At 34.4% G+C, this 19,674-nt stretch overlaps 3 protein-coding genes across 4 annotated transcripts; 1 reads left to right on the plus strand and 2 right to left on the minus strand.

The window, feature by feature from the left end:
* Nucleotides 1-366: 366 nt before the first annotated feature.
* Nucleotides 367-1,828, plus strand: LOC143445775 (guanine nucleotide-binding protein subunit gamma-1-like). Its single transcript, XM_076945089.1, has 2 exons — nt 367-527; nt 1,573-1,828. The coding sequence occupies exons 1-2, from the start codon at nt 402-404 to the stop codon at nt 1,696-1,698; spliced, it is 252 nt and encodes an 83-aa protein (XP_076801204.1). The 5' UTR covers nt 367-401; the 3' UTR covers nt 1,699-1,828.
* Nucleotides 1,829-2,034: 206 nt separating this feature from the next.
* LOC143445773 (vacuole membrane protein 1-like) lies at nt 2,035-9,068 on the minus strand. 2 transcript variants are annotated; one of them, XM_076945088.1, is made up of 12 exons: nt 8,958-9,068; nt 8,657-8,805; nt 7,581-7,665; nt 7,121-7,268; nt 6,794-6,884; nt 6,458-6,648; nt 5,290-5,371; nt 4,847-5,062; nt 3,535-3,713; nt 3,155-3,257; nt 2,850-3,006; nt 2,035-2,649 (listed from the first exon to the last, which is right to left on the minus strand). In XM_076945088.1, exons 3-11 carry the CDS (start codon nt 7,603-7,605, stop codon nt 2,863-2,865), a joined length of 1,179 nt encoding a protein of 392 aa, XP_076801203.1. In that variant the 5' UTR covers nt 7,606-7,665; nt 8,657-8,805; nt 8,958-9,068; the 3' UTR covers nt 2,035-2,649; nt 2,850-2,862. The 2 variants fall into 2 exon arrangements, with proteins under 2 accessions (XP_076801203.1, XP_076801202.1); XM_076945087.1 differs by lacking the exons at nt 8,657-8,805; nt 8,958-9,068 and having other exon boundaries at nt 7,581-7,860.
* A 2,282-nt stretch (nt 9,069-11,350) lies between these two features.
* LOC143445771 (uncharacterized) lies at nt 11,351-18,220 on the minus strand. Its single transcript, XM_076945085.1, has 13 exons — nt 18,076-18,220; nt 17,095-17,214; nt 16,597-16,799; nt 16,015-16,170; nt 15,627-15,728; nt 14,944-15,069; nt 14,367-14,523; nt 13,946-14,088; nt 13,697-13,848; nt 13,154-13,356; nt 12,171-12,298; nt 11,791-11,860; nt 11,351-11,553 (listed from the first exon to the last, which is right to left on the minus strand). Exons 2-13 carry the CDS (start codon nt 17,192-17,194, stop codon nt 11,456-11,458), a joined length of 1,638 nt encoding a protein of 545 aa, XP_076801200.1. The 5' UTR covers nt 17,195-17,214; nt 18,076-18,220; the 3' UTR covers nt 11,351-11,455.
* Between the last annotated feature and the right edge of the window lie 1,454 nt (nt 18,221-19,674).

Below are 19,674 nucleotides of genomic sequence, written 5' to 3' on the forward strand. Positions count from 1 at the left end.
AAACAAGTTACCGTAAAATAAAACACAAGACAAGCAACCGAGTTTTTTCTTTTGGATGGATAAGTAAGTGAGTTCGTAATCAAAGAATCGGTAACCAACTTCACACCAGTGGCCGGGTTTGTGTTTTAGATATAAGACGTTGTAGTGCACAGTATTTTTCAGGGGACTGTTTTACAAAGCTAACAAATCAGTCATGATATTTTGCATAGGAATCAGAGCACTTAAAATTGTCAGAAATTCTCTGCGCGATGTTTCAAACTGACATAGTTTTGGTTAATATCGCAGAGTAGAGCTTTAGGATTTTCTATTTCTGATAAATTTTGATAAATTTACAGTTTTATGAGTCAAATTATTTTAAGATTAAAATTTCTGAAGAGTACTAAGTCAATTAAGTCGCCATCATGATGGCTCCAGAAGAAGTGCAAGAAGTGGAGGAAGAAGAAGATCCTTTGTCATTTTTAACTCCTGAACAACTTCAGGCTTATGTTGACCAATACAAAAAAGAGTTAGCGTTAGACCGCACTAAGGTACAAAATTCAATTATTATTATTTTGAAAATAAAAGCAATAAATTGTGTACAATGTACTGCACAGTTTTGTATTTGACGCAACGCATAGGCAATAACCTTGACCTCAAAACTGTAACAAAATCCGTCCGAAGCAATAACCGATTAACTGTGATTAATAACCGATTAACAACACATAAATACGAAGTTTTAATTTTTAGTAAAATGTAGAGGCTTTTACTTCGTGCGTTAATTGACGCAAAGAATGTTGTAAAAGTGTATCCATTTTAACAACACATTTACACTTAGCTATAGCGTACAATTTGTTGCCAACCTTACACTTCCTTTCCGTATAGTTTGTGAAATACAATCAAGACTATCGATCGTCATCAAAAGCAATGCCGTTTCATTTAACCAGCAAAAACTGGCCATGCAAGAAATTAAACGCAACGGCCAGCAGGAGTAATTAGACCACTGCAAAGGCACAGTACATTAAGTGTACTATTTTTTCGTAAATAGTTTATCGCATTTTGCTTTTTTAACTTTTTGTTAAACTCCTGAGTTTTCGTTTATCAGATTATATCAATTGTTTTTTACCCAATCATTTTTACCATAACTAAACTCTTTACGATAATCGTCGATCGAATTCTTTGTTCAAAATATACGTTACTATAACCTATTACCACAAAAGATACATTTCAAACTGAATAGCTTATAGCACGTTATAGCTTATAAGTTATAACATGTTATAAGCACCATCTATATAGGCTCATATAAGCTAACGTGATTGCACCCACACTTAATGTAATATATAAGGAAATATGTTACGCACGTACCATGGATACAGTTAAATGATTTAGGAAAACATGTTTAGCCTAACAGGTGGGTTACACGCATATATATAATAATTCGGGTGCAATTCGATTTGGGTACAATCACTATGAAACCGGCTAAAACTGCACCTTGACAGAATTATCTTATCAGGTTTTGTGCTTACTAGTATGTAATAGAATGTAGGCCATTAATAAGCTTTACAATGCAAAATGGGTGCTTTACATGATTTTTAGACTTCAGAAGGCTGTAAGGTCGTCATGGAATATATCCTGGAGAATATGCCAATTGATCCATTCATTATTGGAATCAATTCAAAGAACAATCCATATATCGAAAAGAAGGATTGCGTCTTACTATGAAGACAATCTAATGTCTAATCTAATCATATGGTTGTTGCATTTCATTTCGCAACCTCATAGTAGCATTATTCTTTGAGTGTTGTTTTGTTTTTTTGTCTTTAAGCAATTAAAATGTGAGGTATTTTTAAAACAGTTAGCCTACAAAATTTGCTTCCATGATCCAATTTGTGTGTTGAAGTTCTGTTAATTTTTTGGTAACTTTTCGTCTAGCTATAAACCTGAAATTTTAAAATTTTTATACACCCGTATATTGTAGTATTGGGCAAGGTCTTCCGTAGAAATTGACTTCAGTGATGAAAGCGTTGCACACTTTTAACTTTAAAAACATCCTGTTCATAAAAGAAAATGATTTAATTAAAAGTTCAAACTAAAACAATGACTGAACAACGTCACCATGCGATCAAATTGAGACGAATTATGTCACTCTAAGGTAATTTCATTGGTTACGTTATCACGTAAACAACGTTACTGGGTAAAATGATCAGAAACGGCATTTTTGCCAATCACGAATTTCAAAACCAAGTAACAGACAAACACATATCAACGTCTGCAGAACAAGACACCATACATTACATAGTTGGTTACATACTCTTTACACGCACCATGAAATTAATACTAGCAGCTAGTAGAGTGCATAGCCTGCAGGTTACAACAATTACAACATTCCAAAACCACACCTGGAATGACACCAAAATGTCAGAAACGAAGATGAATAGGTGCTTAAGCCAATCTGTCATTGCCAAAGCTTTGTAATGCAAATTCTGAAAGCCCGGTACAACCAACAACAAAGCATGAAAGCACAATAAATAAAAACACATAATTTAGTCAGCAAATTGTTCAACGGGAATGAAATAAAGGATGTGGTTCCCCAGTTGCACAATGCTCTGAACAAGGGTTGCTAGGTGCACATCACAGCTCCAAGAAGTCCATGTAGCGCTCGTCTCCCAGAAACTGTTAAGGTTTCAGAGATTTACAGAATTATCTATGCACAATCAGCTTTATGAAACTCTATGCAAGTATATTAGTCATAAACATAACGCTCATTAAACTACATGATATACAAGTTCACTTCACATAAATCATACATTGCTTGACACACATATTATGCAAAACCATAAACAAGTAAAAGAAATACTGTGCATGTGACGCACCTTGAAGAGGCGTTTATTTGTCCATTTTCTTTTCACGATAAATCTTTTGTTTCCGAGCCATATACGATTGAGCCATAGAATTCATAATGGAAATGACAAAATAAAGCACCATGATGATGATCAGTTTCTCAAAAACCCAGGAAAGCCAACTTCCCGACTGCAAAATATCACACGAAAAGGATGGAAATGTTCTTGCAGTTGGCGTAGGTTTTAAAAGAACAAAATCCACATGTTTTTACACACCATTTATATAATACTTTACACATCTGTACAAGTCCTTAAACATTTAATTATCTTATACATACTGCTGGCACGTGTTCTCCTGGCTTATGGTGAAGGTTTTGTTTTTGCTTCCTCAAAAAATCTTTAAACGGCAGTTGCAGAGCAGGTCCAACAAAAGGAACATATCTGCAGAAATAACAAGGAATTTATGCAACAACCTATGGACACAACAATACAGTGCATGTTAAAGTCAATAGACATATATAGTATGGAATGGTTGCAACATCTGCAGGCCAAAGAAAATTTGTAACATGGTTATTATAGTGAAAGCTTGTTAGCTCGACAGAGCCATTAAATTATGACTTTTTCCAAAGTTAAAGTGATCCCGGTATCAGGAGGAGATTGTTCGACAAGTTTTCACTGCACTTGACAATCAAAAATATAATCAAGAATGTGAACTTACCCAATCAAGTCAACTAACATTTCTACATGATGTTCGCTGAAAGTCATCACGACAAATATTTTTTGAATGTGCATCTTGATGATTGCCTTGCCAATCAATGTTGCCCCGAAGAAGGTCCAAAAAGGAACAAGGAAATGACCACAGGTAATCCCGGCCAAATCAAACAACGGATTTGGAATCTAAAAAGCAAAACATTAAACATATTTATGAAATAGCACCTGTAAGTAGGCATACCATATTTTTGTGATTGGACGCTTCCGAACACTGAGTCTTATCAAATAATGGTTTTTGTAGAAGGAAATGCAAACAAGTACCGGCACGAAATAAGTTCTTTCAATAACTGCAAAAAAAATAAGTCCTCCTACTAGTCTACTATTACTGAACTAGCGAATGCGCTAACAATCAACCCACTAATTACCCGTAGAATGACGTAACAATTACTTTCACATTTAACACAACGAAACAAGAACATGTTCTTAGAACATGCATCAGACATCACTTTTCAGCAAGTTGGCTAAACAGACCAATCAAAGCATGCTAATATTCGTGTAGTATATGGTAATCCTGGCTGACTAAACGCCAAAGCGGGACTTTCTGGTTGACTGACTGGGACAAAACCTTAAAAACCGGAACTGTCCCGGCTAAAACGGGAAGTATGATAAACCTACCTATAAGGGCAATTGTAAAAAGTTCCCTAAAGTAAGTACGAAGATTAATACTAGAGAGTAAAGTGGGAAAATAAAAATGAACTTAGTCATAGACTGTATCTGGGGCCCATTTTAAATCCTGCAATGCAAGATTTAAAATTAGTGAGGCATCCCTTCTCTGCAATGTGAAGCTCGTCTGCTATGAGAAAGAAAATATTTTTCTCAAGACATGCGATTATTATAAATCCATATTAAAATATGCCAATCATTCAAGGCAGAAATTCCAACCCAATATTAATTGGCCAGAAATCAGTTCATTACAAAGTTTCTTAAAATTGTTTCTGTGACTGCCTGATTTCTGTTGAAAATTGCTAGGAAGGAGTTTAACAGGAACACTGCAGTGGATTAATGTGCCATGAGCGCGTTAACGAGTAAAATTCATTTATATAGATTATATTCGTTTATATATATACTGTGTTACACACCAAAAAATAAAATAGTAAAAGTATAAATAAACTGGAAATAAAACTTAGTAATCACATAGTGATGAATCTCTAAAATAAAAATTGTTTAATAAAATGAATTTTACAAAAAAATTCAGAAAAGACCAATTGCACTGCAGCAAAACTATGAAAATAAATCAAGAAAAAACTACATAAGCTTACAGAAGCACACAGCAAAATTCCAAAAAAGCCAACTCGTTGCACCAATTTCTTCATGGCGAGTTTTGCTCTCGTAGAAAGAGACCTGTCGTCCGAGAGATCATCTTCAAACATCTGTGCCGCCTCTTCGTAGTCCTCATCATCTGGATCGATGCCAGATAAAGTTGCGGCTCGAGCCATAAAATATGGAGGAAGCTCACCAATTGCTGTGCCTGCACCCTGCGAAGTTTCAGAGAAAAATGTTGTTAAGGTATCTAAACTATTCAGATTGAAATGCAGTCAAGCAGAAGCAACCATAAATATAACTGAAACACCACACACCGTCAAAAAACAAAAGTAGTGCAATCAACCAGATATATACCGGTATATAATTTCACAAAAACTGTCACTTGGAGCATATCTAGAATTAATAAAAAAGTAAACGAAAACAAACAAATGCTACCTACCCACATGAAGGCTTCGAGTCTGACTTTGCTTATTATAGTCCAAATGCTCATTGTGTCCTCCACTTCATCAGGACAAATGATTCTGTTCAAATAACCATAAAAAAATTGAAATTGAATTTACACTTTTATAAAATGGGGTTTTAAATAGAGTAGTAACTAGCAAATACCGAAGAGCTGGAACATTCAGCTAAATTATATGGTTACAAGCTGGGTGTTAGGTGACCTTGTCCATGACATGCAAGTAAAAACGATGTGCACATTTAGTATGTACCAAACAACTTGGTTTAAATTTAATAAAATTTTTATTTATTTTGTATTCTACCGCTATTTCCCCTGCAACTGAAGGCTGTTTAGCAATACAATAACCAGTGATAACTAATAAAATCAATGTCAATTTTTTTAAAATACGAAAAGAAAATTGAATAGGCTTAACTTAATGAGCATGGTGCACTTACAGTAAGAAAAATTTATCAAGCTATGCATATATACACAGTAGAACTGGCTTAAGTCGCCTTCACCTGAAGCGCCGCCTATCACTTGATTCCGGTGGAAAGCCTATTGTTTTCTGTAGGATCAAGTTTGCCAAACTCGTCTATTCGCTTAACTCGCTACCGTTCTTCTTACTTTGACCAAAATAATTTATGCCATTTATGAAGGTTCTGGAAACGTTGTCATTTTAGACTGTTTTTATCAGTTTTAGTTTTCCTTTAGTTAGCAACGCTACAGTCAAATGAAGCGGCCTAGACAGACAGTACAGAATGACGATGAGAATGAAACTACATACAGTGCGTAGAGAATGTCGTTTTTATAGTGCAGTTTTGCTTTTGTTATCAAGTGGAAAGTTGTTTTCTGTTTTCAGAAAACGATCAAGCAGGTTATGGTTGTAGCAGCCTAGGGCTGTTAGATACGAGGTAGTGCCTGTTAAGTAGATTTAGGCTAGGAGGCTGTTCTGTGAACAAAATCAAAATCTTAATATCTCAGCAAGCATTAAGTAACCAAAACCAATTTAGTTTTACAGTTTTTAATCTAAATGTAGTATCCTAAAAACTTAATAAAAAATTTGATTTTGTGTTGTCTGTCTAAGTTGTGAGTTAGCGCTATTTGCCACTTTTTCTGTTCCCTTTAAGGTGGCAACTTAGGAAAATTCTACTGTATGATGGAAGCTTACTGATCAGGATAAGGTGGCTCTGGGAAATTCACCGACATACATTCAAATGCAGCCAATGTTACAGCAGCAATATGCGGGCCTAAATACAAGAGAAACGTATGCAGCCCTGTACCAAGCCCAACAGATGAGAGTATGCCCAAACCAACCCAATAGCTGCACCATAGGATTTCCTTCCTCCATAGGTGGAAATACTGTAGAAAAAAATCCATAAGGTTACACTAAGAAACATAAATGTGTTAAGCACATTAACTAAGTTATTCTATTTTGCGTAGTTCTAATAGCGACTTTTACACAATGTTTAAAGGACAAGAAACAACAAAATATAAATAAACTCACGGTAGTATGTGGGCCTTCTGTGTGATAAAGGACAGCAACAAGCATCATTAATAGAAATATGAATAACACAGTAAGCTTTCTTTCCCACATTCTGCAACAATTTGAAATTGAATTATCCTGATAAAGAATAACATATGGATACAAAAGTATATACATCTTGACGTGATCATCGAAAATATAGCACTATACAATTCACCACATAGCTTACCAAATGTCCGATACCTAGACATTGTGATTAGTGCATACTCAACAATAAGAATGCAGAAGAATTACTGCACAGCCACGATGATTAAAAAATGCTGAATTTCTGTTATGGCCATGTCTTACTTGTAAATGGACTTGCTTAGTTTCAAAGTGCATTCTAGAAAGAAGTATTTCAGTGTGGTAATTGGTTGCTTCCACAAAACAAGTTGTCCTCTTTCCTCACGGTCTCGTTGTTTTAACTCTTCCATTGCGCTGTCATAATTAATATGACCTGCAACAAACAATTCAGAACATGTTGAAAACTATTGTTGCTTTTCACCACGCAAGTAACCTACACCGGTATAGTTAGATGAACTTTATTCTTAATTCTGAGTAGCAGTCAAAATATGTCGATTATGATCAAACCAGTCTCATGTATCTTTAACATCTGTGTGCAAGTCAAAATATTGCGATGGCAATGTCAACAAAGCTTTGGCACAAAATCACCAGGTTCTCAGGTTATGCAAATACAGTATATACCATAAGCGTAAATACATACATAAACGTCTTAGCGAAACATTGTTTAATACAAAACTTAACTAACCGTTATTAAACCGTCTGGTCGTCATATCGTCGTCTTCAATGAGTAGATGGGTTTCAGGGTATTCTTCACTGCTTGGTGAACCCCTCTGAAAAGATGTGGGTAAAATGGAATATCCTTTATTCAATCCCAAATTCCTCAATTTTTTTGTGGCAAAAGACTTCAAAAAGTACATTTCAAAACTGGGACTTGCAATGGTTGCAAGGCTTTAAGTCTCAACCATTAGATTTCTTTCAATTAACAAACATGACCTATTCAGTTTTGTTGTCCTTTACGAAAATAAATTAATTCGGTCTTGCTTAAAATACAGTCATATGCAAGTTATATACACTATCAAACATGACACAGGTGTTAAACATATGGGCTTAGTATGGTACCGTAATATACAACCATCATAATGACTTCACGTTCTAACCAATACTTATTTGTATGATCCATAATAAAAACATAAAGGAATGCGAAAAGACTCATTAACTTGCACTGCAAGCTTATTCATGTTAACGCAGATTTATTAAATTCAATTTATAAAATGTGGCAAATATGGTTGTTTAAACACCAATGCATTACATAAATATAAAATTAAAACTTCAGTGCACTTTGTCACATCAAAGTTTGCGTTTCCACACACACACACACAATTTTTTTTAATTTTTTGTCAAAAATTACCATTTTTGTATGGTTACCTTAATTGAAAGTTTGCAGTGTGCGACAGATTCATCAGCCTCACACTAAAATCTTATCAAAAGCAATATACGCATAATTTGAACAAAAACAACCACATTCACAACACTGATATTTGGCTTGGTTACTGTACACTGTATAATATTTGCAGGCAACAGGTCTTTATTTTACTATTTAAAATGGCAGTGCTGGTCACTGGTTAAGCTAAGCTCCTTAGGTTAAACACCAGTTTATGGTCTGTATGACCAAAGGTGATACACATATTATACGGTACTGTACTAGGCCTAATAAATCAAAATATCTTGTACAAGTAGGCTGAAGGAAGCATTTTTATAAAAATTTATTATAATCAAGTTACTCGGTTCAATAACGTTATGATGAGCAAACGTTTTAATTACCTGGCGTTAAAAACTCCTTTCAAGAGAACAGCAGAGTGGGCAAATTCTTCTTTCAACTTTAATTCTCTTGATCAAAGTCCAACAACCCAAGCGTTATGATTAAAAACACTAACAGATTACATCTGAGCTTGCAGTTTGGCATACGCAAGCTGAAACGCACAAAAGAAAAAAATGTCGTTCCAGGTTGGCAAACACAACAAGCAGCTTAATTAAACAGATAAAACTCGATTGCAAATGGCGTCTGGCGACCATTCAGGCTATAGTAGTAGGCTACTAATGCAAGCCAAGTAATAGACATTACCGTAAGACATGAATGCACCATGCTGCGCACAGCCCAGACGTGTCCAAATATTAGGCTAAAATTGTCGGATTTTCGTTCAGTATTGCAAATCGTAATTGACGTAATTACAACGTGAAACGTGACAAATGTCAACAACAAAGTGGCAAATCAAACCTGTAATCTACGTCAGTCAGGGCAGCTGTGCAATAACAGTTTTAACTGAGCGCATGCTAAAGGTCTCTCGTGTCGTCAGCAGTTACAGCCTGTTGTTTTTTAGTAAAGTTCTTCATATAGTGACGTCACATGGTCGCTGATCAGCAAATCACCCTGCTATTGGTGACGTCATGTAGTTAGTTAAATTAATGATTTACTAAGCCAAGGTCATAGCCAGAAGAACGTATGCTATTGTTGTACAGCAGCTTGCTACTTTTTAAATAGCACACTTCTTTTATTTTTTTAATGCTTGGTAATTGACCGTTCATGACATAATGAACACCAGACCGTCATTGCGCAAGTAGCGCCCTGCTATTGGTTGTTGCTGGAAACTGGACGGCTTGCTATTTTTTTGAGAACGTTTAAGACGCCAATATAAATTACGCTATTCCACCTACAGAGCCAATATTTAAATGTATTATTTCAAAAACGCAATGCAAAAAAATCTTTGAATAAAACCTACATCAGCCGCTCATTTTGTTGAAAAATCTAAACTGCCATTCAATACGTCATGTATAGCATCCTGGTGCAATGTTACCAAGAGCAGCCTTTCGGTTACTGAGCTGCAAGCAATAGCAAAAAGCTATTTCAAAACAGCAAGCTGCTATTCAACAATAGCACCCATTATTTTCATTACGTCCTCGTATCTAGTTGTGTGTTGATTTACAAGCAAGAGTCTTTCCAGCTTTTATTTTAAAGATCATTTTTCTTGTGCGCTTTAAAAATATAACACAGTACTTAGTATCTAGTACCTTAACTAAATTGAATAATTTATTTCCGAATAAAAAGTGTAAAACCAAGAAAAAAATAAAAATAAAAACAAGAAAATAAAACTATAGAATGTTTGACACGAGAGGGTAAATAACCACAATTTTTCAGATAATATTTAACTAGTAGAATGGATCGTGCCAAACAGGAAAATGAGAAGCGATAATGTACAGTAAATATGAAATTGGAATTAACCAAAATGAAAATAACCAACACGAAATGAACCAAAACAACGATGTAACAAACTTTAAAAAACCTACTCAAGCAAAATATCCTTTATTTTAGTTTGTTTAACTCCGTTTTATTGCTTTCCAGTTTGACGAATTGGTTGTATAGGGCTAGAGTTTGGGTTAGGCCTATTCTCTTAGTGATTTGTTTACTTTAGTTGGAACATTTCGAAATTGTAGGCCAGTTTTGTATGGTTACCATACTTGAAAGTTTGCAGTGTGCGACAGATTCATCAGCCTCACACTAAAATCTTATCAAAAGCAATTTACGCATGATTTGAACAAAAACAATGAAATTCACACCACACACGTAGGCTACCGTATATCATATTTGCACGTAATAGGTCTTTATTTAGGGTTGCTTTAACAAAAAAAAGCTGGCTCTTCATGTTCCTGTTTGGCAAGGTTCATTTTATTAGTTTAATATTATCTGAAAAAATGTGGTTAAAGTTAATCTCTCGTTAAACTCCGTTTTGTTGCATTCCAGTTTGACGAATATGTTGTATAGGGTTAGAGTTAGAATTAGAGTTAGGATTTGGGTTAGAGTTAGGGTTAAGGTTAGAGTTAGGCCTATTCTCTTGGTGATTTGTTTACTTTAGGTAGAACATTTCGAAGTTGTAGGTTATTTCTGGCTTACTTCAGCCTATTTTTCTAAACAAGAATGGACAATGTTATTTGGTTGAAAGAACCGTTGAACACCGTTCAGATGATTCAGACCAAAACTCATTGCTTCACACAACGACGCAGTTACACGTGTTTATCAAACAGTGCTTTTAAATAGCAGGCCGCAAATCATGCTGAAATGTTAGAGAGCCTATTGTAAAGAAATTTTTTGAAAGGGGTGGTTTTGGTTTGACTTGTTTGTAATTGTATCACTAGACTACATCTTCGATGCAAGACATGTAGGCCTACTGCTTTTGTAGGTAACAAAAGTGTTGGAAGACCGTCCATTCAAAACAAGCCAGCATAGAAGCAAAGATATGAGATTTACGATGAAACAATAACGTTCGTGGGATTCGGTTTAACTTATTTTTTGTAATTTCTTGTTTGAAAGTAGGTCTATCCAGTTTGGGAAAATTCTCTTCGAACTACCCGTTGGTTAATTTTTTGTTTGATTGCTTCTAATTTTATGACGTGAGTGACTAAATCTTCCCAGAACAGCCACAAAAATGTTGCATCTTTAATAGAATCACTATATCCAAGGCTTTTCATAGGTTTTATTATCTGCGGCTAAAGCAATTCAGCACAGGCGTTGCACAGCTCACTTGTGTAAAACGATTTAGTAAATCAGTTTTGCTCATAAGAGTGAAATCATTTTCCGGCAGGGCGGGGGTTGATTTCAGCTTGGCATTTTATCATATCCCTCGACACGTATTGGTCATTGCTGGGAACATTGTAGTTATCAAAATCTAGGAGATTGAACAATTAGGTTAACAATTAAATTAGCCTGCGCGTTAGTTTTTCTATATTTAGAAAAACAGCACACTTTAATAAACTTAATATTATTTAATTTATTTTAATTTAATTTAATATTACACTTTAATAAACTTTGAAAAACGAAAAGTATTTGTTTAGGAAAAGCAATGAAACGATTTAAGTATCTTTATACTTGGCCTTATAATGCAAGTCCAATGCAAAAGACTGACCTTCAGACATTCGGCGCTCGAGACGGCCGGGAACGCGGATATTGTTCATGTTGAAAAGATTGCATTGGCCCTAATAAAACAATATATCCTAAAAAAAAACATTTCTTTATAGGTAATAAAATACACAGTTTACGTGTTCAAACTGATTTCGAACCAAGTGTAACATACCCCTATAAATTATTATTTACTACGCCGCTTGTAATTGTGATTATTTAGCCATCTTTTCGTTTCATTCCTAACACCTATACAAGGTTTTCTATACAGACCTCTAAGTAGCTTTTCGGAACTTGATATTAAGCATAATTTTGCTTACTTCAAATACTTACTTAATCCAAAGAGCTTTTTAAAAATTACAAGAAATTAAGCATAATTTTGCTTACTTCACATGTAAGTGTTATATTTAGAATGGCGTCTGCTTCTATGTTAGTGTTACGAAGTTTTTCCGTTGCTGCTTCGTACACAGTTACAACCGCTTTCATTGCATCTTCAAACTGCTCCCACGTGCCATCTGTAAAGAAAATCGTTTTTAAATCTTGAAAACAATTACAAAAGGTTTTGCTGTCAACACTTGCATTGTGACCAAGTTATGCTGAAGCTGTGTTTTAATAATATAGCTCTATTGCTCATCCGTGCGACGGCAGAGGGGTCTGGGCACAGACGTCGCAATAATGTTACCCGGAGTTGATACCCAACAATGTTGCTGTTATAATGTTATTGGGCAAGGCGCTATTAAGAAATTTATTTCTGTTTAGCCCCTCTGCATTGAACATTTCCAAATTATCGCCGAGCTTTGTGTCTATCGGAACCCGCACGAAAAAGCTAGCTTGGGAATCAGAGTTCGAAAGACAAGTGGTTATCGCTAAATTTAAGTCGTGCAAATAATCTCCATAATTCTAAAATTCAAACCATACCATATTATCAACAACTTCACCCATTTAAATGAATGTTGATATAAGAAGCTACGTTTCTTTAGGACATTATATACAGAGCACTTTTGGCGTCTGTTGTAGGCTAAAGTGTTGTAATTATAGTATCACCAACATGACTTAACAGCATGTACGGTTTGCTCTGTCCTGACATTGCTGCTTTTGAGTAGACCAACCAACACCGAGGCAATGTTAAGCATACCATTTAGCCAGACCTGAGCAAGAGCAGTTGCCTAGCTCTGCTTACAACGTTAGTTTAACATACTTACATACACTTATAGCATTTTTACAACATTGGTGTAATTTACTTATAACAGAGTTACAACGTTGGTGTAACATTTACAAAGAACAGCCTTCAACATAAAAACCTTAATAAAATACATATGCGCAGACTTATAAACAGCAAGTCCATCATTATTACATGAAAGCATACAAACCCGATTCAGCTTTAACGTCGGAGGTTGGAATGCTAATTCCCATGTTAACAGTGGATCGAGCTAAGTGTGAAAAGAGAACAGAACTGCAAAGGAGTACATCCTCTGCGACCTGGTTTTTAGTATGAATTTTGTTCACTCCTTTCTGCAGTTCGTTTTCTTTTAGCTTTAAGTTTGTATCAGTTTCTTCAATTTTCTTTTGCATCCTGTAATTGTCGATAAACCGTTTTTATCCGTTATTAACAAATGATAAAATTTTGTGAAAAATTCAAGTATAAGAGGTTACTAATTGCCTAATGTTTACTGCATTATAACTTGGACCTTTGCATTTAAAAGTTATTTTCAAATCTTTGCTATTTCCTTAACACTCACTTCATTTGTTAAAAATATAAAAGATTTATTAACAATGCTATGCGGATAAGTTACCACTGTGTGGACATCTTGGGTACACGGTTGATCAGTAACCGTAGGGGGCTGCATCGGGTACATTTCGAATACAAGTGTTTCTATGTAATACAGATATGTTAATACAGATATGCCTAATACCATTGCTCCTGTTCATAGAGTATCTTGTCAAGTTGCGCTTGCAGTTGACTGTGTGTTTCTCGCAGACGGTTCAGCTTGGAAACTTTTTTCTTCGTTTCATTTTCTAACTCACAGGCTAAGTCGAAATGATTGCGAAGACACTTCATCATGTTCTATGTTATATTAATAGCTTGTTACGACGAAATCAAACAGGCAGGAGATGGTCTGAACCTGGTGTATAGTAATTCATGACAAAGTTTCATCACATACTTCACGATTGCAAAATGGGATTCCGGTTGTGCTTTCTAATAGATCACTCAAATTTTTGTAATCTGAGATCTTATCAAAAATTGCGTCTCTCTTTTCTTGTTTTTCCATTAGGCGTAAAATTTCATCGCTATCAATTCGTTTGACTATAATTTGCAATAAGAGCTCGTAAGGAAATTTATAAGACATCGAAAATGTAACAAACAATGACTGTAAGATTTAATCTTTTAGCAAAACAATTTTTATTAAAATTTGAATTTCATAACTGGCTGCACCTAATATAGGCCTAGTGAACAACCTATAATAAGTCTAAAGAATTTCAGTTTGTCGTGACGATTACGTATTACTGTCCAGTATCAAAACATGAAACAGAAGTTAGGCATAGTTTGACCTGAACGTAGAGCAAAGGCGACAGGCAACTCACTTTTCTTTTGAAGAGAGTAGTTGTGCTGATGTATCTTTGTGTACTGTTCTTCTATAGCTTTTTCCATGTCCTTCACTTTTTTACGCAGCTGACGAAGTGAAGCATTTCGTTGCTTTCGAGAGCTTCGCACTTGACTTTCAAGGTTGTGCTTTTTCTTCTACAAAAAATGGCGAAACAATCAATACTAACTTTTTTCCGCACCGGCAGCTGATCAATTTTCAGTCATTTGCGTTTTATCAGATGGTATTACGGATCTCTTTCAAAGCTATGCATTTAGCCGGTCTAAATTAAGAGACTGGTAAAAGTTATCTGGTATCGGGTAATGAAACTTTCGATAGTGCTTATGAACAAGCAGCATGTGCTTATGAATTAACGTTAGCTTGTAAAAATACGCAGTAACTGTAGGATATTTTTATGATAAGTTAATTGCTCCAATTTTATGCGCTTCTTGTCCTTATCAAAAACGTTTTGAGACGTTTTCGATCGGTAAAACAATCACAATGATCTATATAATACATAAACAAGATTGAAACCATCATTCAACCCAATTTCTTGAACCAATTAACCGTGTACACACCATTGTTTCTTCTGCCTCTTTTGAAACATTTCTATGGAAGGCACTTAAAGTGGAAGCTTCTTGTTTCAGGTTTATTTTTTCTTTTTCCAACTTGTCCAGCTCGTACGGCAAGTTTTGTATTTCGTCCTTAAATAGAAACTCTGACCGTATAAGTGAATGCAAAAATTTTAACCAGCTTTTACAATATAAGATTTCTTTAATATTATTCGATTCGTGCTGGTATAATGCTTCGTATATGCTAAGTTTTAATAAAAGCAATTAGGTTAAAATCTAGCCTTTATAATGTGATTCGCTTAAACATAATGGTTATTTACAACGTTCAATGAGAAGGTTAGAGTCCCACGGGTATGTGATCAAATTACAAATATCCCTTAAAACGAAAGCTGTAAAGTTATTTGTCAAACTCCAGTATTTGCATTGTTGCATCATTACAAAATATTGCATTGAAGAATATAACGTAGTAAAAGTTATAGTAGTGTAGTTATAAATGTAGTTGTTAAATGTTAAATATATATAGTTATAGTTGTATAAAAATTATAGTAGTGTAGTACTGTAGTTAGTTATACAATTTTGTATTAAAGTTTTAAGAAGGTATTTTCAAAATTAATCCTCGTACTTTTCACGTTACGGTACTTTTTTGCATTTTATTTTTTACATTTTTACATTTTTTTTAGCTAACAAACCTCCAAATTTCTTTTGATCGTCAGGTACACGTCTCGGATATTTTGTGCCGTAACTTTTTTTAACTTCACCTTGTCCAAAGAATTTTCCACCTGCCTTTTTTTCTGTATGATATGTATACTTTTAATAAAATTGTATAGTTTTAATAGTTTTAATAGCTCCACGGTGAGCTTCAATAAACTCACAAAGACAGGTTTCACGTAAATAAAATGAAATATACCAACAATTTCATTTTTCGTAAAAATGTTAAGTAAAAATTTTGATAAATTTTCAGATAATCTCCTAAGCTTATTATATATATACAATAACAAATTCCTTTGACTATTTAAATCCATTACCATAATATGAACTAATTAGTCTAAACGGTATCTAATAAAACTCTTAACTTACGCTAAAAATGGAACTTGAAAAATCCCTTTCAGGCCGAGAAAGAAATTTTTTTTGCAAAGCATCCAATGTAGAACATCTTTCCTTCTTAATGTATTGCAGTTTGTTTAAATTTGTTTTTAGTCCGCAAACCACAACATCAGTTTCACGATTAACTGTCTGAAACGTGAACATTGGCAACCTTTATTTTTCTGTTTTTACTTGTTATTTATAAATTGTTTGTAAATTTGTATTTTTTTGGTTATGGTGTGATATATTTGATATATGCTTGTGGGTGGCTATAAATTTTATGGAGAGAGGCGTGCGGTCAAAGCCAGAAATTTAGTCTCGTTTTTACAAAATGAAGTTTGATCGCAAAACGCTGCCAAATTTTTCAAATAACTTAAAAAAAATTGCAAATAACAATACCGTAATTAACATATAGATATATAATCTCTCACAGAATTATTTCAAAGCAAACGGCAACAAACATAAAATTTTCTTATACAATTTCATATAAGAATAAAAATAAGTCAATTTTTAGGACAGAGAATGCCTTCTTCATAAATGAAGTTTATACAGTTTTTATAGAAAAGACGTTTTTACCTCTACATCTTTCTTCCTAAATAGCAGGCTCTTAGACTTATGCCGACTTGCAAATAAACGATTGATAGCTGCATTGTCTTCACACATAACTGGTATCAGATTGTTTCGTAGAGATTTATTTTCCAGGCGCATTTTTAAAATAACTTCCTCATTCTCCTTGACTGTAGCTTTAGTTTCGGACATTAAAGTTTCTTTGCATCTTTCTATGTTTATAAGAAAAATTGTCTTAAGTTAGAAGTTTACAACAAACGACCAGCTTATTTTTTCACAACTTAGTTTCAGTCAATCTATTTGACTCCGATCAATTCAATATTTTTGTAAGACCCACGTTGTAATTGACCAAGCTGTTTGGGATTGACTTGTCATGGAACTTAAAATAAATGTTATCGAAAAGTCCGTGAGTAATTAGTTGTTTGAGCTGGCGATGTAGTATACTGTATTTAATCATGTGTTGTTCAATTACTTTTACAAAACTTTACATTTGAGAACAGTTCCAACCTTGAAGTTTTATTTTTTCTTTCATTTCCTGGATTTTCTTTAAGTTTTCTTCAATACTGCGATTACATGACGCAGAAACATTGCTGTATTTCTTTTGCATTGGACTGAGAGCTTCTAAAACTGGATGGTAAATGAAAACAACCAAACTAAATAATGTGTACGAGCTATGGTGTCGTAGGCTATAAATAAAAATAACTGTATTTCGCTTATGATTGTCATCTTCAAAGCCATTCTTATTAGAAAACGCACGTTTCCAATTATGACGTTCTTGTTTTGTGTTCGTAAATATAAAGATGTCACATTAAGCAAAATTGGTGTTCCAGTATCTTTAAGTAAAATTTCCTACAAGGCAGGTGCTTGATCATGGCCCGCTATAATTACCCGCACTCTACAAAGAATTACCGGGGGCTCCACATCAAACATTTGATACACACAATTTTTAGAAAAAAATATTAGTGTGCCACATTTCAGTGAACGGTACTGTATAAGTCAACTTTTTGTTCATCAAGTTTCAGCACAGTTATCATACTACCATACCATAAATGTTTCTGGCGGAAGCTTTTAATTTATCAAAACATGACGCTTCCTTTGAACGAAAGTTCACTGACTTTTCGTCGACTAAGGCATTTGGCAAAGGAAAAGGAAAATGAAAAAGGTAATTAGTTAGTAACAAAACTTCGAACAAAAACCAGTAACTCATGTCGGTCGCATTTAAAACCACCACAAAACAAAAGAAAAAGCAAGTCTAAACAAGCAAAGTTTTAAAATTTTTGTTAGCCCGATATTAGAGTGTCTCAAATTACCATAAAAAAATCCACCTGCACACTTTTCTGCGTACAGCTTAGGTGTTACATAGTTTCTTATAAAAGTAAAAACGAATGCAAAGATACAGTAAATATAAGAAAGCATTACTGAAATACAAACAAATTCGGCAATTAATAATTATAATTTGAGTTATTAGACTACAAATGAATAACTAACCTTGACAATGGTAAAATGCGCTTTCGCTGGTAGAATATCCAGGGCCGATTGACTTTAATGTACAAGTTGGTTTGTTGTATGGTGAAGTGCGGATGACATAAACCCCATAATTGCAGTTAAGTAAAAATGCAACAATTGGTTCATAGGAAGGATAATAAAATTAATTGTTCATGGATAAACATCAATTGCTGCGTCATAAGAAAAACTTAAACAAGTATAGTATTGTAATTAATCTAGTCTCATACTGTATTGTGCTGGTTTTGGGGCGGGCGACATTTTTAAATAATGCAATTTTGTCACAAAGGTATTGACCGAACAATGCTCTTCGAAAAAACATTGTTTATCGAACAAACAAAAAAGTGTTCACCTCGGTACCTTTACGTCCCATACTTTTGTTTACTGTGCTGGATTGCTCAGCCAAATTACTCTACCGCAGACTCCAATTGTAGGCCCTACATTGTAAATGAGAGCTGTATTCCATGATGGGATCAATTTCAAATCCTTGTAAGTTATGCAAAAATAGCCAACCTGTAACATATTCTGTCTGTTGTATAAAATAAATTATTGAATACCATAAGACACGTATATAAAGTTTCACAAGTGTATAAAGCAAATCGTACTCAACAAATGCTAATTTCAATCTAACCCTATATCTTATGGCCTATAATCCTATATCATCTCTTAAAGAATATCCACGCTATTCAATCAAGATAAATGTTTTTAATCAGCCATACTTCAGTGTCAATAATAGTAATTGAAAACTGTGATATAAAACAATGTATTGCAACATGTGCTAGGCCTTTGGTGCTTGCAATCATGAAAATTACTGAAAGCCAACTCTAGAAATGCAGTTTCCGACCAGACTTAGGGTCGGGCTAAGGCCACAGCATGTTTGGCGCTTAAACAGGCGACACTTGTTTAATGAAAATTGCGTTATGCCATCAGTCATTCATCAAATAATGTAAACTTATAAAAACAAGCGTTCAACAAGTTTACGAAGCTTGCTGAAACGACTTTTTGAAGAGCTACTTTACATTGGTCTGGGGTGCACTTGAGCACATTTTTTTGTTCCCTGCACTATTTTTTAGATAACGGTTTAACGAGCTATAGCGCAAACGAAACGCCAGCTTTCCAAAATCAACCCTTTTACTGTATCATCACCTGATAAAAAAAACTGTCAAATGACTAACAAGAGTTATTCAAACCTGCTCGTCTCTTCGTGCGATATGTTATGATCAGTTTATTGTTGCTTCAAAATACAGTAGGAAAAATTGTATAGGTATTTATTTTATTTTAAGTCTGCGCTCTCTGCACCACTTACTGATTCTCACCACTTTACCTATAATTCAATATACCGTTGGATCCCTGCGATTATCGAGTTCACCTGCATGCATTTTTATTGGACATCTACATGTACTGTATGTCCGTTGTTTCATGTTATAAAGCTTTTCATAGTTGCCGGTATGTCAACGCAATGAAACAACTTGAGTTTAATTGATGGTTAGTTCTACGGCCTGATATGATTAATATCCAAGTTTTTACAGATGTCCAGGTAAATGAGAATAAATTGATCCAATTACTTTCTAGTCTAGAATGTAT

Source organism: Clavelina lepadiformis, chromosome 2, assembly GCF_947623445.1.
Source record: "Clavelina lepadiformis chromosome 2, kaClaLepa1.1, whole genome shotgun sequence".
Classification (NCBI taxonomy): Eukaryota; Metazoa; Chordata; class Ascidiacea; order Aplousobranchia; family Clavelinidae; genus Clavelina; species Clavelina lepadiformis.

Coding starts and splice junctions, on each gene's coding strand:
- LOC143445775 (XM_076945089.1), top strand. CDS start 402: ATGATGGCTCCAGAAGAAGTGCAAGAAGTGGAGGAAGAAGAAGATCCT. Junction 528..1,572: donor TAGCGTTAGACCGCACTAAG/GTACAAAATTCA, acceptor CATGATTTTTAG/ACTTCAGAAGGCTGTAAGGT.
- LOC143445773 (XM_076945087.1), bottom strand. CDS start 7,752: ATGTACTTTTTGAAGTCTTTTGCCACAAAAAAATTGAGGAATTTGGGA. Junction 5,372..6,457: donor GAGCCACCTTATCCTGATCA/GTAAGCTTCCAT, acceptor TTATTTGAACAG/AATCATTTGTCCTGATGAAG. Junction 3,714..4,846: donor GAATTTTGCTGTGTGCTTCT/GTAAGCTTATGT, acceptor TTTGCTTTTTAG/ATTCCAAATCCGTTGTTTGA.
- LOC143445771 (XM_076945085.1), bottom strand. CDS start 17,194: ATGCAAAAGAAATACAGCAATGTTTCTGCGTCATGTAATCGCAGTATT. Junction 16,171..16,596: donor TTAGGAAGAAAGATGTAGAG/GTAAAAACGTCT, acceptor TTCACGTTTCAG/ACAGTTAATCGTGAAACTGA. Junction 14,089..14,366: donor CTACTCTCTTCAAAAGAAAA/GTGAGTTGCCTG, acceptor TGCAAATTATAG/TCAAACGAATTGATAGCGAT.